This window comes from Rhamphochromis sp. 'chilingali', assembly GCF_963969265.1.
Source record: "Rhamphochromis sp. 'chilingali' genome assembly, chromosome: 1".
NCBI classification, from domain to species: domain Eukaryota; kingdom Metazoa; phylum Chordata; class Actinopteri; order Cichliformes; family Cichlidae; genus Rhamphochromis; species Rhamphochromis sp. 'chilingali'.
In genome coordinates, this window is record NC_137929.1 from 24,568,071 (window position 1) to 24,585,167 (window position 17,097).

At 44.2% G+C, this 17,097-nt stretch overlaps 1 protein-coding gene across 3 annotated transcripts in view; it reads left to right on the top strand.

Annotated features, from left to right (window-relative positions):
* The first annotated feature begins 2,988 nt into the window (after positions 1 to 2,988).
* The window catches only part of serpinh2 (serine (or cysteine) peptidase inhibitor, clade H, member 2), a 22,253-nt gene continuing 8,144 nt past the window's right edge, over positions 2,989 to 17,097 (top strand). The window contains exons 1-5 of one of the 3 annotated variants that reach the window (XM_080893484.1): positions 2,989 to 3,090; positions 3,410 to 3,632; positions 4,266 to 4,916; positions 9,766 to 9,858; positions 10,437 to 10,669. In XM_080893484.1, coding sequence (XP_080749610.1) covers positions 4,268 to 4,916; positions 9,766 to 9,858; positions 10,437 to 10,669 — 975 coding nt within the window. In that variant the 5' untranslated portion in view covers positions 2,989 to 3,090; positions 3,410 to 3,632; positions 4,266 to 4,267. Of the gene's footprint in view, positions 3,091 to 3,339; positions 3,633 to 4,260; positions 4,917 to 9,765; positions 9,859 to 10,436; positions 10,670 to 17,097 lie in introns of those variants that run through there. The other 2 variants (XM_080893482.1, XM_080893483.1) reach the window with 2 other exon arrangements.

The window sequence follows — 17,097 nt, forward strand, 5'->3', positions numbered from 1 at the left end:
ACCTCAGGCGCACTAGAGGGGCAGCAATGAGACAACCCCCAAAACAGGAATAGTTTTACAGGTGGAGGTCACTGACATTTTTTTTCACTAGTGTTGCATTTGGCTAGTGTCAGTGTCACCACTCACCACCCTGCAGAGCTTGCACAGGTCCAACACATCCAGGATGGTACATCAATATGTGCCTTTGCCAGGTTTGCTCGGTCTCCCAGCAAAATTTCCAGAGCATGCAGGAGATTCCAGGAGACAGGTAGTTACTCTAGTAGAGCTGGAGATCCTTAACCCATCAACAGGACCAATATCTGCTCCTTTGTGCAATAAGAAACAGGATAAGCACTGCCAAAGCTACATAATGACCTCCAGCAATAATGACCAATCAGAAGCTCTATTGGGCCCTGTCCTCACTGCCTGGCACTATGTAGCCTGATTGGCATTTGCCATAGAATACCAGAATTGGCAGGTCCACCACTGGTGCCCTGAGTTTTCACAGATGAGAGCAAGTTACATTGCTCAGCATGACCAGTCTTCATGGTTGGTCACTGATGATCTGGGACGACATATCTATGGAGAGATCCACAGACCTTTACTAGCTGGGCAACAGCGTCCTGACTGCCATTAGGTATCAGGATGAAATCCTTGGACCCTACGCTGGTGCAGTGGGTCCTGGGTTCTAACAACAAAGCACAGCCACATGTGGTGAGAGTATGCAGACAGTTCCTGTAGGATGAAGTAACCGATAACACTGACTGACTTCCCACACTCGCCAGACCTAAATCCAAGAAAACACCTCTGACATTATGTTGATGAAATATAAGCAATGTAAAAACAAAACGTGTTGTAATACTCTATAAAAATTAAATATAGGCCGACCTAGATTTACATTCATTTTGTATACCGTGTTGTTCTTTAATAGTTCCATACTGTGTGACAGTATGGGCGAACTGATGCTATACAAATATTTAAAAAACTTATGTGCAACACAAGTCAGCTCAGAGAAATTAAAAATGACATGCCTCAAACCATTACAATCCAGACCTGCACTGATAACACCCAAAGCAGAAAACAGTGCATTTAGAGTTGTTTGGTATGTTATGAAAAGGTGTGTTTATAAAAGCAGGGATCAGGGCAAATACTCTGAAGCTTTTTGATCAATAATTTATGTCCTTTCCATTTAATACTATTCTATGTTGTCAATTTTTAATGGAGTTTTTTTTTTTATCATCAGTAGTAAAATAAAATAAATGTTACAATATGTGTGAAACTGCAAAGGGGGGGCTGAGGAGAAACACAAGAAAAAGATGAGAGCAAGAACTGCGCGTGGGGTGAGTGGATAGCTCGAGGCCAGTTGGCAGTGACCGTAAGTGCTTTCATTGCAAGGTGCAGCTTCTGTAGCTGAGCCCTTGAGCCAGGTCTAACAGCAGCACAAATGGATAATGTGTTAAGCATATTGCTACATTTTCTGCTAGAGACGCTGACATCTGAAGCTGGGAAACTGAATCGGGGCTCAGGACTTGGACAAGGTGCGGATAGGTGAGGGCAAGCAGGGCAGCATGGAGGTGGGCCTTTTGGAGGCGGGTAAAGGGGAAGGCGTTCAGCCACATCGCAGTTAATGTCCTGACTGAGCAGCTTATCGCATTCCAAAGCATTATCCCCGGGGACTCGTTTAACTGAAGGTGCAAGCCCTAGTTTCTATGAATCACTCGCACCGTAACGCAAGTCGCTGCTCATTACTGCAAAGACTGACTGTGGTGCGACCCTGGGAGGTCTCAAGGGATGGGTGCTGACGCCACTGGCAGGGTTACGACCTTTGTGGTTGCACCGGTCGACTCATCACCACCACCGTGCATCCCAAGGCCGTCGAGGGAGCTTCACTGGACGTTTGTGCAAATGCACATACATTGCACCTCCAATGCACCTTCTTGTTAGCTGCAGATGTAGTTTGATATGTTGCTGTTTTTCTCTTTCTGTTTTCACTGAGGATGCTCAATAATTAGTTGATTGGTGTCTTATTTCTAAGGAAGCCTGATAACTAAGTGTCTCTGAGGGAAGTGCGTGTGTGCGTTTTCAAAAGAGACAGAGAGCGAGAGTGGCAGCGAGCAGAGTGCTCAGTGTGTGCTTGTACTTTCTGCTGCGAATGTGTTCCAGATAGTGGTGCTGATGGCTATCTTTCGGAGAGAGCTCTATTGATTTGGCTGGGGTAAATAATTGGTTGGGTCTACAAGCTGTCATGTTCGGCCTGATTGCTAAGCATTGGTGGTCTCAAGCAGTTATCTTCCTCCATATCCCTCTCTGATCCTCCTCTAGCCTCCTTAGTCTATCTCTATATTTATTGATTAGGACCCTATATGGTCATTCTCCATCCTTAACTTTGGGCAATAATCCCTGTGCCAAAGCACTGTTTACAAGTTATCTGCTCTCCACTCCTTGTAGTATTGTAGATGGAGGGCAGGTACAATTTAAGGAGGCGAAATGAGGAGACTACAGAATGAGGACATTCGGAAGGGTCAGCTGTAATACAGCCTTTCATAGTGTGCCCTAGTTTTCCTTCATAGTAGGCTACTGAAAAGTGAGGTGTGTGTGTGTGTATGTGTGTAGGGGGGCTTCCCTGGAAACTCAACTTAAAGCACTTGAACTTATAAAGAAAATAAAATGCTCTCCGTAATCAACATGTCAAGATAAAGTCAGATTTAGGACATAATCACAAGTTTAAAAAAAGAAAAAACATCTTTAAATTGACCAAATAAAAAAAAAATCTGACTGCCAGCGCTGTGGTCTATGTCCTGCGCAATGGGAGGCCTGGGTGTCAAGTTTGGGAGGCCCTGGACCACATGAGGCAGCCTCTCACGGGGTCACTGAGCTGGAGCGATGAGAAGACCATTAGCGACCCCGCTTGAGTGCCTTTGGGAACTACAACCCCCACTGAGTCCAGAACAAGAGAGTTTATTATCCCGGCAAACCCACAAGGGTTTCTTTAGAATGGAGAAACGCCTCATTTGCTGCAACCGGTGGATTTTTGTCCATTTTGAAAACCTGTACCAAGACCAACACTGCACCCACATAATCCCTGAAAAGCCCATAGGGAACCGCTGAAAGGTATCCCATCCCAACAATGACTTAGCCATATTTAATTATGGTTTTGTAAAGTATAAATGTGGGGGGGGGGGGAGTTGAATAGCAGGACTGACACAAAGTGGCAGGGTTTAATGGGTTTAAAACGTTTTTATACCATTAGCTGCATATTTACCTGTCATATATAGTAAAACTGAGTTCAGACTGGATTACATGTCATTCATAGAACTGCATTGGAAAACAGCGTTATAGTTCTTTTTCACACTGTGTGCTAAGTGTGCCCTATTTTAGGTTGTTAACTAAATTTCTTTCTTTTTTTTTTAAATGCTTGTTTAACATGGAGCCCGCACCTAAACAGCCCAAAGCTAAATAAGCTCACGGTGGCAGCTCCTCGTGGAAGCCTGGAAGTTTCGGGAAGAGCAGAAAGCTAACCGGGAGCTGAAGTTAGCGGGGACGGTAAGCTTCCTCTGCTACGTCTGAGCTCCAGCAGCAGCAGCACCTCCTCCGGAGCTCACAGCCAGGACCGCGGCGCAAAAACGACAGGGACACACGTGAATTAATTAACGGTAAATTAATGAAACGAACACGACATTTTTCTCTCTTTCCCTGTCTTCCAGACTTTTTACATTTTTGGTTAATTTTGAGAGAGTATAAGCTGAAGTAGACGACAGATGTTTGTTGAATTTCGGCAAAAGTAAGGAGTCGAAGTTTTTGCCTTTTTCTTTTTTTCTTTTAAAGGAAAGATTGAAAACGCACATTTCCCCCTCTCATTCGTTTGTTCGGTCCCAGCCTGAAAACTTCATCAGCGTTAATTGTCGCACGTTGCTTCTTTCGCGCAGCGGGTGAGATAATAACCGTGGATCCAAGTGGGGAGGAATTTAGAAAATCAAGTTCTCACTGCTGTGGCTCTGTAGGAGCAGTTTACACAAATGACACTTTTACAGGAAAAAAGGAGCCCTCAGGCTGTGTTTATATTGCTTTATCTCAACTATGAGTGTTGCAGTATGAGTATTACACTATTAAAAATCAGGTCAAAATATGCGCAATGAATAGTTGTGGAGGGGGGCTTTGCTTGCCTTGAGAATGAGAGGGGTGCATTCTCCTCATTCCTCTTGCTGTTATGTATACACAGACAGATTATCTCGTGTGAGCAAATCCTCATACTGACTCTCCTTCCCGTGCTCTCTGTTCCAGAACAGCCATGCTGCCCAGGCTCCCTTTCTGTCTCCTAATTTCTCTGCCAGTTCTCCTGGTGCAAGGGAGCATCAATAACTCATCCAAGAAGAGTGCCGATGCCCCGGCCGGTCCAGTATCTCGTCCGCCGCCACTGCCTCCTCCACCTCAGGGTGACCCGAGCTGGACCCTAGGTCTGCGGCTCTACCAGGCCCTCCGCTCCGACTCGAGCTCCGTAAATGTCATATTCTCTCCTCTGCTGGTGGCCTCCTCTCTCGGAGCACTGGGGGAAGCTTCAGTCGGTAACACCTCCAGCCAGGTCCGAGGTATCCTCAACCCACCGTCCCCCGACAAGGCGGGGACGCAGGTTCCCGAACGTCTTGCCGAGGCGTTGAAGAGCTTCAGTGAAGCCAACGGAACCAGCTTTCACCTGCACGCATCCTCAGCTGTGTTTACCAAGCAGGTCTCTCCAGTCGACCAGGCCTTTGTGAAGCAGAGTCAGGCTAGGTTCAGAGTGCAGCATCAGAATCTGGGGAAAGGAGACTCCAAGGCTGACCTGAAGCAGCTTCAGGACTGGGCTAAGGCCGGCCTTAGTGGACTGGAAGGCGCTCCTTTGGAGGCCGAAATCAAGGCCAGGGCTGGAGCTTTGATCCTGGCGAATGCAGTGCGTTTAAAAGGTGTGTAGAAACAACATTATTGTAAATTAAATTAGTGCAGGGTTACTGAAATATTAGATAACAGTGAGCATCCAATTTTGCTTTTAAAACTGGGAGCGAAAAAGCTTGATATCTTTTCCCGTTTTAGATGAGAGTATGGCGTGCGCCATTTTTAGTGATCACACAGCACAGACAGTCCGCACAAGTCTTTGCTCGCTCTGTGGCGCGTGCCAGCAATCCCACCTGTGTGCACCCTGCATCTCCATGGGTGTGTGTGCGCGTGCATGCGTTGGACTCCAGCTGGTGGACACAGCAGATAAAGGATGATTCTGGGGTCTATCACTGAGAGCTTATTCATCTTCCATTGGGGGGTGATGTGTCATCTTAAATAATTGAGTAACAAGTGTCCAGACTCTCTCTCCCTCGATGTCATGCCTAACATCTGTGCTCGGAGCGCTCCAAGTCTGCGGCGGCACAGCTTGGCTCGGCTCTGCTCTTTGTGACAGGCTGCAGTGGTGGAAAGCAGTCAATATTTCTGCACGGACGCAGTCGGTTAGAAGCTCCATCTGTGATTTAACAGTTGCATCCCAAAAACATATCCATCTAAATCCTTATCTGAGGTTCATTATGGCACGCTAAATGTGCCAATAAATATCGCATTTTATTTTCGAGGGTCGGCAATATTTGTTCATCCGCACTTATCATGAGTCAAGGAAATGACTTATTTTCCTTTTTCTCATTTCTTTTCCTTTTTTTGTGTGATTGTGGAATTGAATCTACCATCTCCTCCTTCGTGTCTCAGAGCACAGCCAACATTTTGAATGCCTGCTGACGTAGATTCTCATTTTTTTTTTGTTTGCGGTCTCCACAAAAGATGATGATGATGATGTGTTAAATATATCCTTCTGTCTCGCTTGTTCCTTTTTTTTGCAGCGTTGGTCTCTGTTTTTGTGCTTTTGTCACTCTCTATCACATGTCTAATCTACCCCTGTCTCCTCTCCCTCTCCTTCCCACATGTCTCCTGTTCACATCCTCCTTATCGGTGTCTATCTGCTTCTGTTCCTTCTCCTTCCTCCTGCAGGTACTGCTTTTTTTTTTCTTTTTATTAGGTAGAAAAAAATAGAAGGCAAGGCTCCTGAAGTGAAAACAGGGTTCTGGCAAAGATAGACAACCCTTCAGAAATAACACTCCCTGACAGACTATACATTGATAAGCAATTTAATTAATTCTCTTTGTTTGATGTTTTTTGACTTCATTACAAAATTAGTTTTGTTTTTTGTTTTTTTCTGCGAGCCCACCCTCATTGGTTGGTTCATTAATTTCGTGGAGCAAATATACAAATTAGATTATGCAGCAGATTGCAGCTGCAAATTAGATTACGGAAAATTGGATTCCTTTAGTTTTGATTTATAATTTTCAGCGTGGTCGATAGTTTGCTCCTTTCTCAAACCAGCAGCTCCTGCTTTTGTTCCAACTTTTGTTTTTTTCGTTATGTTTGGGATTCCAAGGACTTAAAGCAGTTGATGATGTGTTATTAATGGGATGTTTTCAGAGGTCTCGGGTGTTATTTTATTTTAGATGGCACTGAGTAGGCATCTCCATCCGTCCGTCCCCCCCCTCCCCGCTTTTGTTTCCCTTCTCCCTCTTAATTATTGAAGGAAGAATTTAAAAAAAAAAAAGGAAAAAAGCTCTTTGCTGTCGCTCCTCCCTCGGTCTGTACAGAGCTTTCAAAGAAAAGGAAGGTCAGGGCCAATTAGTAGCGGAACATGTTTATAGCGGAGAGATGCGAAAAGCAAAGAGGGCCAAAGAGAGGGGGGGAGAAAGAAAGGGTAAAATTAAATGAATAAAAAGGGGAGATTTCTGGGTGGAAAGGGGCAGAAGAAAAGCAAAGAGATGGGAGTGATTGGAGGAAACTGAGAAAAGTAAAGCGGGAGAGGTTGGCCTGCTGAGAGTGAAAGAGATGGACTGTCATGGTGGAGGGGATTGTAAAAGGGTCTGCCTTTGGGAGTTCCAGTCCACTCTGGTTAATTAATTCATGCTTTGTTTTGCTTTAGACAAACACCAGTGACAGCAGAGGAAAATAATACTGGGAAAAAAACAGTGGAGTGAAACTTATACAAGATAATGCGACAGCACTGGGGGACTGAAAAAGGAGAGGCGGCACATGAAGCCCCAGCTTATTTAAACTCTAATAACAGCTTCTGAAACAGCACAACTGCACGCCATCATGAGTCGATGAGGGAAGAGACAGAGCCGCGAGCCCGCATCGATTCTCCACTGGGTTACGCTTTAAGTTAACAGGACGACTCGGTAGCTGTGTGAGCGCCGCGCAGTCGTCTCGCTGTTTGTTGCTGACAGCTATTAAAAGGTTCAGGTTTAAAGCCGTCGCTCTGCTGCTGCTGTGCAGGTCTGTTTGGAGGTCAGCAGGTCATTAACCCCCCCGTGCTTGTTTTTACACGTGTGTACCGTGGAGAAAATTGTTCATCGTCGTGACATCATTTCAACAACACGGTTGCCGCTTCAGGTAACCTTCAGCCGGCCGCTTTGGAATTCCAAAGCGTGTTTCCCAGGAAGCGGACTGAATGCCTGTGATGTGTGCTAGCATGCCCGGGAGGGACAATCACACGTCTTTTCTGCTGCGATTTGTGTTTGGCTGCGCTCCATTCGAGTCTGGTTGGCTTTTGGAGATGCCACCCATGGTGTTGAAACAATTAGTCAGGCAGCTATTAATAAAAAAAAAAGAATAAGTGTGGGATTTAATAATAAGTTAAACAGTTTAAAGAAACTCCAAATGTAGACAAAGTGTAACGAGGCCTAACAGTGTGTGAAAACAGTCTTCCTCGTCTCTGTAACTTTCTAGTCTGGAGATAAATGGAGCCAAACATCTTTGAGGTTTACCATAATGGTGTTTGTTGCTTTTATGATTATTTACTTATTTTACTTTTCCAGAATAAGTTTCAGCCAACCAACTCTGTGATCCTCATACATAAGTGAGTCGGTGTTTCTTTGTAACACTTTGGTAATGAAGTGAGTGTTTTTTTTTTTGTTTTGTTTTCTTGTGATTAGAGAAGAGATTTGCAGATAATGGACTTTAAACCAGTGGATGAATAGATGATGGCTGAATATGTCTTGTGTATATAAGTGTTCCCTACCAGTGAGGTAACGCAGTGACGATGCTATGTTGCTTATCTGGCTTCATCTTGGTTAATTTGTTAGCTTTTCCGCTACACTTTAGTACCAAACAGCACTGTTATTTTGACCTGCTGCTGGTGAAAAGGTGAGAGGCTCACAAAGGTCTTTAGAATAGAAGATAATTGTTGACGGTGTTGATATTTCTGTAAGGAAAAAGTAATTTCTCCAAAATGGGCAGCAGATGCTGAAATACTCAACATGTGATTTCTTATTTTTATTACACACGTATATCTAAACCCATGTTCTAAGTTCAAATGCTTTTACTGGAACAGACTGATGTTGATGGTTGACATGTAGCTGTAACACAGCCTGTTACAGACTGCTGAGACCATATCATGTAAAATGCACTGATAAATCTGTACATCTGGCACTTTGGCAGTTTTGCTGATCGTTTTAGTGAGCAGATTGGCGTCCTTGTGAATTGTGGGATAGCACTACCTGTTTCAGCCGCCACCGTGTCAGGCAGCTGGAGTTGATGTCACCGTATTTAAGGACGGTGACGTGTCAGGATGTCAACCAGTTAAGCTTAACTGGCAAAGGTGCATGACTGTATGATCAGAAACCAGAGTGCAGGCTTATTGGTTGGGTGTGTTAGTCACATGTAACTGTAGTTTGTTTTTGTCAAATACACATATCTGCAAGTTTCTTGGGAAAATGAGAACAAAATTGCACAAAATTGAGCAGAAGCAGTTTCCTTGTGTCTTGTTTTGTTAGTGAAACCCAGTACAGTGTATACTTATCTTAGCAGTGTGGAGGAGTGTTTTGACTAAATCAGGCTGAGCATGATTTATTTTCCCCTGTCATCTGTCTTCACAACTTATGGCATGTGAGGTATATCTTTTTGTCTTAAGGTAAATTATGGGGCACTGTGTCTTGTATTGATCTCTCCTTAAAGTTCCTGTGCTTGTAGGTGTCACCTTGTGCTCTGAGAACTTGGTCTGTTTTTCTTCAGAGGAATTAAAAACAGCGCAGACAAAAGACGAGTCTGTGCACAGTTCTTAATAGAGGTGCTTAATAATAAAAACCAAGCAATCAGTCTGCAGGCTTTCACATTGCCAATTGAGGCATTTCATAGTTTTTGGCCTCCTTGAACCTTAGCTTTGTGTGACGAGAGCGCTGACCTTTTCAAATGATTTATCGATAATGAGAATCATCATTAGTTATAGCCCTAGCCGGCCTCAGGTGTCATTCACAAAGAGCGCGATGGGTACAAGTCATAATCTGCCGACCTCTACGCCCCATCCAATGTCCCCTGCCCTATTGAATGGACCAGCAGCTTTCAGAGTGTGTTGTGAGGTTATTACAACGGTAATTCCTCCACTCTTAGCTCCTCTTAAATTGACAGCTGTCAGGAGGTTAGCAGGGCCAAGTGGGGATGTGTTGAACATTGAATAGGGGTCAGTAGCCTTAAGGTCTTCATAACTGCTGCAGTACAGCACTCTGCCTCAGCAGCTTTCAGGAGGGTATACATTTTTTAATGGGCAGTACACACAGATGATTCATGAGCAGTGCCAGCCAGTGTCGCTGTATATGTGTTTTATGAACATGGCATTGTTTAACCTATTGTTCACTTTTTCTCCCGTTTCATTGATTTTGTTTTTATCCTCTCCCTCCCCATGCAGTCCATCTATATGAAGCATGCTGTATTTAAAACTGCTTTTTCTTTCTCTTTGCTCAGGGCTGTGGGAGAGAGATTTCAGCGAGGAAAGCACAGATCGTCGTACCTTCCTGGGAAAGAAATACACCAAAGTGGTGATGATGCACAGAGCAGGTAAAAAAAATAATAATAAAAAGCTGTACGCAGTCTGTCACTGCTCTATTCCTGCCAGGGAATAAATGCAGCGAGAAGGAATCCAGCTCTAAAAGGGACGTGAATATTTGTGAGGTCCAATATGCCTCGCTCTAATTTATCAGTGTGTCCCTAATGATTTATTTAGCACATTTTCCATATTTTATGCATTGTCTTAAAACAGCAACAAGGCAGGGTGAGTTTCTTCTAGGATAACAGTTAAGAGACGTAGACCGGATGTATATTTCTTTTAATCTCATCTATAATGTCACTTTCAACTCACGAGTGAGAATTGTGTTACGGCTGGCTTGTTGTCGGCCTGTCGCAGCTTGCATTTCCTTTATGTATGAAGCGAAACTAACTCCAGCATTCCCTCTGCGAGTTCACTCGGTGATAGAGGGAGGTGGCGCCGAACGACTGCTCTGAACCAACTTCCAAGAGAACTTCTGCATTAAACTACTGCTAAAAAAGAAAACGTTACTTCACAGCACTGCTTCTCTCCTTGACTCTCTGATCTTTGCTCAACTCTTTGCCTGCCCCCTGCTGTCCCCCTGCTACAGGTTTGTACCGCTTTCATGAAGACACTGACAACATGGTGCAAGTTCTAGAGGCGCCTCTGTGGGGAGGCAGGGCCAGCGTCGTGCTCCTGCTGCCCTTTCATGTCGAAAATCTGGCTAAGTTGGAAAAGCTGCTGACCCTGGAGCTGCTGTCCAAGTGGCTGGAGAAGGCCAGTGTAACCAGTGTGGCCATCTCTCTGCCCAAGGCAAACATCACTAGCACGCTCAGTCTGCAGGTTAGTTCAGCAAAGTTTGTTTTAGTACAGTGGCATAAAAAGATTCTTGCTGTGAGTCAGGTCCTTTAAATTCAGCTCATACTGCCTTTCATTGTCATATAAGTCTCAAACGGGTCCTGCTAATGCAGTATGGCATAAGTATGGCTCTGAAGTGCTTAAATAGAAGGTTGAGTTAATCTTACTTCTTGGAAACGCATGTAGGAGTCCTGGTTACACCTTGTACTGTTTCCATGTGTTAAAGAGACATCAGTAGGCTTGGATAGTTTTTTTCCCTTATTTTCCTAATATTTCACAACTGTATTTTTATGCATTACTTGTGTTTTGTTTATTTTATTCATTATTTAAAAAAACCTCATAATTAAAGCTGTTGTCGAGTGATGTCATCGTTGCTATGGATTGTTAATTACCGTTGGCTACCGAGGTAGCAAGGCTTGAAGTAGGAAGAATGACATCCTGTGTCATTATAGCCGGGCAGTGTTTTGATCTAGAAAATGAACAGCCGAGACAGGAAATGCCTACTGGAGCTGTGTGTAACCACATACAATACAAGCATGTTGATGTTAACCTACAAGAAAAGAAGGCTGCTGATGCTGCCGCTGCTAATATTAGTCATTTTTAGGTCTGGTAGTTTTGCTAATGTTAACTGGTTACAAAGTTAGGAGCTAGAACCCTCCAACCTCCGTCCATAGATTGTTGCTGAAGGAATCTGTGGCCCTGCTGTAATGGACACTAATGCATTGAGGGGGTGAATGAAGAAGATGTGCTGATGATGATTAGTGAACTGGCATTTTCAAGTGTTACGTTCTTTAGACAGGGGCGCCACCAAGGAGGATGCCTGTCCTACGTTGGTAATAATTAAAAAAAGGTAAAGGTAAAGCTGGTGCCAATCCCTGGATAGATCACTGTTTTTGATGTGCCAGCCCAGTATATTTAGAGGCCACCCCTATGAAAGTAATTCTGGAGGCACCGCTGTCTTTAGGTATAACTTTGCCCAAATTTCTTGGGTCACAATCTCCTCTAGCTTCTATGGTCACGATGCTGTTTTCCTTTTTTATTCTTTTTTCTTTCTTTTTTTGCATTTATACGCAGACCAGTAGACCAAGTTGTTTTTTAAGTAAGTTTAAAGTGCGGTGAAGTGGGAGCTGTGCAGCTGTTTCAAACCCTAGTTGAATTTGACAGAGTGGATCCCTGCGTGCAGCTTCAATTCTAGTTTCTTCTTCCATTCATTCCCTGTATCTGCGCACTGCATCATTTTTCACTCCACCTGATACGCTTTCTCATTTCACCCAGCAATGCAGTCATCATTCTCATTGTTTCTTTGCCTGCTTTATCCTTCTCTGGATTTTCCGCATCTCTTCATTATTCCCTGCCTCTGTCTTGGCCGGCTGCTTTTCCTGTCTTGCACTCTTCTTATCTGTCTACCCTTTTCTCACACATATTGGCACCCCCTCCCACCCCATCCTTTGGTCTTCCTGCTCTTCCTCTATGCTGTGTCGTGTTTCTCGCTTCTATTTTCCTTCTTTTACTTTCTCCTTCCATTCGTAACGTGACCACTGTGTCTGACTTAGTTTTGTGCCTCCTTCTTCGACTGCTTTTGTTTATTCTTTTTTAGTACTGGCTGTAATTGAAGCCTCAGTGCAGACGTTGGCTAAGGTGAGTTCAAATGTCAGTCCTTTCCACTATTCTCTTCTCACTCTTGAGGTGAAGGGTGCCCAGGTGTATCAAACCTGGGCACCCAAACCTTCCTGCTCGGAGGCTAAGAGGGGCCTGAAGATGACCATGACCTGTACCTCCTCTGTGGGGTCCCGGTGCCTCCCACAGGCCTTATTTTGCAAGAGCACAAAGGTTATGCCACAGCCCAGCTGGTAATGTGGATCTCTGCTCCTGCTACTCCCAGGGCCAGCAGGTAGCTGGTCTGAGGTACTGAGAAGTGAATAGGACAGCCAAGCGGACAGAAAGCAGCTTAGTGGCAGCTGATGCTAATGTGAGTGCATTAGGGTTGTTAAGGTTCATCCAGGCCAAACTGGAGGCTGCTGACTGGGAGGCTTGAGAGTTGTCGGGCTGGTGGAAGAGCACGTATTTTACCAGGCCGAGAGGTGTCTAACAGGGACACAGAAACATACAAGCTGCTAGAATCACACGGGCCTTTCACCTTCAGGAAATTCCTGCTGAGGGGGTGAAAGTGGAAGGAAAGTTTTCTGGTCAGGTTTATGGAATTGACATTAGTTGCAGTCACAGTTCTATAGGTTAACTTTTCACTTCTCTTTGTGAAATACTGTTCTTCCATGTGATGTTCCATGTGGCATCTTGTAATTATAAAAAAATCAAACTCAGATTTTCCTTTGTGGCTCCAAGTAAACTGTTGAAAAAACAAATAGAGGAACATGGCTGAGATTGCTAATTCCAAGTATCTTGAGCAAAGCACAGGAAGTAGCCTGTGACAAACAGCCAGTTTAATTGTGCTCTGTTATTACTAATACTACGTTGTTATTATTATTGACAACTGATGGAGCCTTTCAAAGAAGAAGTTTGCCATTGAAACCAGAACAGCTATGCTGAGCGCTGGCTCAGAATGACAGGCTGCTACAAGAATCTTTGCACCTTTGCAAGAGATGTAGGATAAAGGAATTTCCTAACAGAGATCTAGGTATGCATGCAGCAAAGCAAGAATAAGGAGAGTAAAGAAAGGAATGGCATTTAAGATCCTTGATAGCCATTAAAATGTTCCTAGATTTAGCTCAGTAGTGGATTTCTAGCATCGGTAGCATCGGTTTATGGAGTTTACTCTCAAGTGGCCATTAGAGGAACTGCAGCTTCTGGCACCATTTTTTCTGGAGGTTGCTTTTTTTACCATTTCAAACTTTTATTACTTAAATTATTTTTTTCTTCATTCCTCTTGCATCTTTTCAGTGACTTGTTCTACTTTGAAAAATTGCTTAGTCTTCAATCTGACTACACCCAGAGACCAGTTGATAACACAACAGTTGTGGATGAGCTAGAGAGAAGTAGTAACGGGGGGAGGTTAGTTTAACCTGACAGAAGCAGAAGCATCCCAGTAAAACCCATTTCCCCAGGGCAGTGGACACCGACTGCAACCTTTGCCGACGTCCTATCCATATGTATGCTGTAACCTCATCATGGACTGATGAAATCCACTTTGCCCTCGTTTTACTTTAGCAAACATCTCTGTAGAGCTGTGCTACCATGTTATTCTGCTAGCTGCGCCCCGGAGAACAAGCTTTTGACATTAACATTGTCAGGAGACTCTCGGGAGGAGGATGTAATCTAGAACTAAAGCTTGAAATGGCTTCTGACACGCCTATGACTTTGCCAGAGAAAGAGCAGAAAGCATCCTGTTGCACAGACCCTCCTTTGTCTCTCCGAGGCAGTTTTACGGACAGAAAAAACAGAAAACCTTTAATGGTCTTAAATAACTAAAAGTAGCTGTACAGTGTTCTCATTATGCAACCTAATTATGGGTGAGCACGTTTTGGCCCTGTTTGACTCGTGATGAGTTGTCTTCCTCCGTTTGCTCTCTCAAGAAAAATAAGCGCATTTGAGAAATCATTGCGAAAGGACTCAAGCTCCAAACAAAACCCTCTACCCACTCTGATCTCATTGCGTCTGTCTTCCCAAACCCTCTGGCCAGCGACAGTTCCGTGTCTTCACTGACAATCATTTTTCCAATTGGGTCAGCCAAATAATTGCTCATCACCGTGCGTTAATGCTGTTTACCACTTTGTCTGTCAGTGCCACGGATGGCCATGGAATCCTTAGATTAGAGGGCAGCATTTGGAAAAAACGATGATCTTAGCAGTGTGTGTGTGTGTGTGTGTGTGTCTAAGACTTTCATCTTGTGTGCGTAGCAAATGAGCACAAACAAAATCGCACACCTCTGACTCATGTTGAGCGGATTTGCCACATCCAAAGGCATCGTTCGCTCCTTCACCCCAGTCCTCCCCGTCGTATCAGTCACAGGGATCTAAATCCTTTTTGTAGGTCAAACATGTGCCTCTTGTAAACCATCGCTAAGCGACTGAACCTTGGCTCCGCTGACCTAAATGGGAGTGACACTTAGGGCAGGGCGATATGACCAAAAATATTTATCACGATATACATTTGAAAATTCGCGATAACGATATAACTGACGATATAATTGACACTAGACAAAATACTTTACAACTCCACAACTTTATTAGTGCAAAAAAAAAAACATCAATGTATTTTCACTTAAACAAACAGCTGTTTTTTATGTGCGTTAAAGTTATATAAAACTTTAACAGTGCAAATGCAAATTCCTTGCTGACAGTTTAACCAAAAGGCATTTCCAATGGAAATTGGCCGACATATCCTCAGTAGGGATGGGTACCGGTGTCGGTTCTGACATAAACGGTAGTAACCAGACCGAAAAGCAGCGCACATTTCGGTGCTTTATTTCGGTGCTTTTTTTTCCTGAGCTGTGATACACTTCTAGCCAATCATTTTACGTTTCCGAGGATAGTAGGCGGGGCCAGGTACGTACGTTCTGTTAGAGCAGAGCTACAGATTAAAAATGTCCAAGGCGAAGCGGTCAAAAGTCTGGCTGTACTTCACAGCAAAAGATGCAAACTCAGCAGCCTGCAACAAGTGCTTTAAGCTGATACTGTGATACTGTCAAAGGAGGTAACACCAAGAATCCGATTAAACAGCTGGCGACGCATAGCGTTTTTTTTAAAAGCCGAGAAATGCGCCGTATTTGATAGCTTGCTGCGAGACCTCACACCGTGCACATCTACTGCGGGTGTGGTGCCTGTTATCGGACCCGGAGCAACATCCCCCAAAAACCCGAAGAATAGAGTCCTGGCCCCTAGCCCTGCCAGTGTAGCAGAAATGATGAGGATGATGCAGCAGCAGCAGCTGTTCTTCTCTGCGTGAGTAGCTTCATGTTGTTCGTGTGTAATTTACGTTGAGTTGGCTAACCACGTTATTACATTAATGCATGTAAGGTGAACTAGCAAACATCATCATAGCTACATGCGGCTGTCCTCTTGTTTGATGGCAGATACTCCCTTCACCCTGGCCAAAAGGGCTAAAATGACCAAAGAAAAAGTGGGAAACAGTTAAACATGAGAGGGTTTAAGTTTGTGTTTTTTCCATTGTTTAAGCACTGCTTCCAGCCAAGAGTGATGCCATATATGCCACATAGCTGCAGAAAAGGCTAACATTGTTATCTTTTTACAAAAAAAACAGCTAAACATGAGAGGTTTTTGGACAAAGTTTGTGTTCTCCATTCTTTAAGCACCGGTTTGAGCACCGTTTCAAAAGTACCGATTTGGCACCGGTATCAGATAAAACCTAAACGATACCCATCCCTAATCCTCAGCATAACGATGTATAATATCCACAAAACTTAAAGAGGTTATACACACACAATACCGTAATACTATGTTGAAGCACAGTACGTATCACTCCGCGAGGCTCCTGCCTACAATAGCCGCAACGCTCCGACAATCCATCAAGCGGTGCGGGTTCGTAGCTTAGCAAAGTCGTACTAAAACATTTGACCGATTTTCGAGCACCGTGTACATAAAATCGTTTCGAGGTCAGTAAACACAACCAGAATTCATACATAAGGCACACGGGGTTATAAGGGACACTGTCGAGTTTCAGAAAAATCAAAGGATTGATTTTAAGTGTGCCGTATTTTCCAAAAAACATGGTAATAACGACGGCCCGCTAGCATGCTCTACCAAAAATAGTGCTTTGTTGTGTGTCTGACGGACGAAAGCTAAACCTGTTCCACCACTGAAGTTGCAGCATTTTTACAAACTGATTCTGGTTCATCTGGTTCATTCAACGATTTGCTTTCGCCGCCATGCTTTTTCCGACGTGGGCTCAGCAAAAAGGCACTGCGCATGCGCGTTTTACCCCTATTCTATCGCGATATTTCATTTTTCTATCGTTGCCCAAAATTATACCGGTATTACCGTGAACTTTATGATATGGCCCAGCCCTAGTGACACTGGCTGGGAAAGTGAGCAGGAGAGGTGGGAGAGAACGAGAGGGGTCAATGATTGCTTGGGGACGAGGTGGGAAGCACACGAAGACCCATACAGAGCAGCAAAGTGTGGCATTTCTCTTCCTTTCTGTCTTGTCGGTGGTGGCGTTTTTCTCCGGTGAAGAATAGGAGTGTGACGGGGTCTGCAGCCAGAGACGGAGAACCCTCTTAACAAGCCTTGCCCAGAGGTCACAGAATAAACCACACTCATTCCTTTTCTCTCTGATCCACTGCTGACCAGGCCACACACATGCACGCACACTCACTAATGGCCAAACTTGAGCTCCTCGGTGGCTATATCTCCGATTGGTGACTAAGACATATGAGTGTTCACCAGAGAGCTCACTCAGTCATGGATAATGAGGTCAAAAGGCCATCAAATATTTACAAG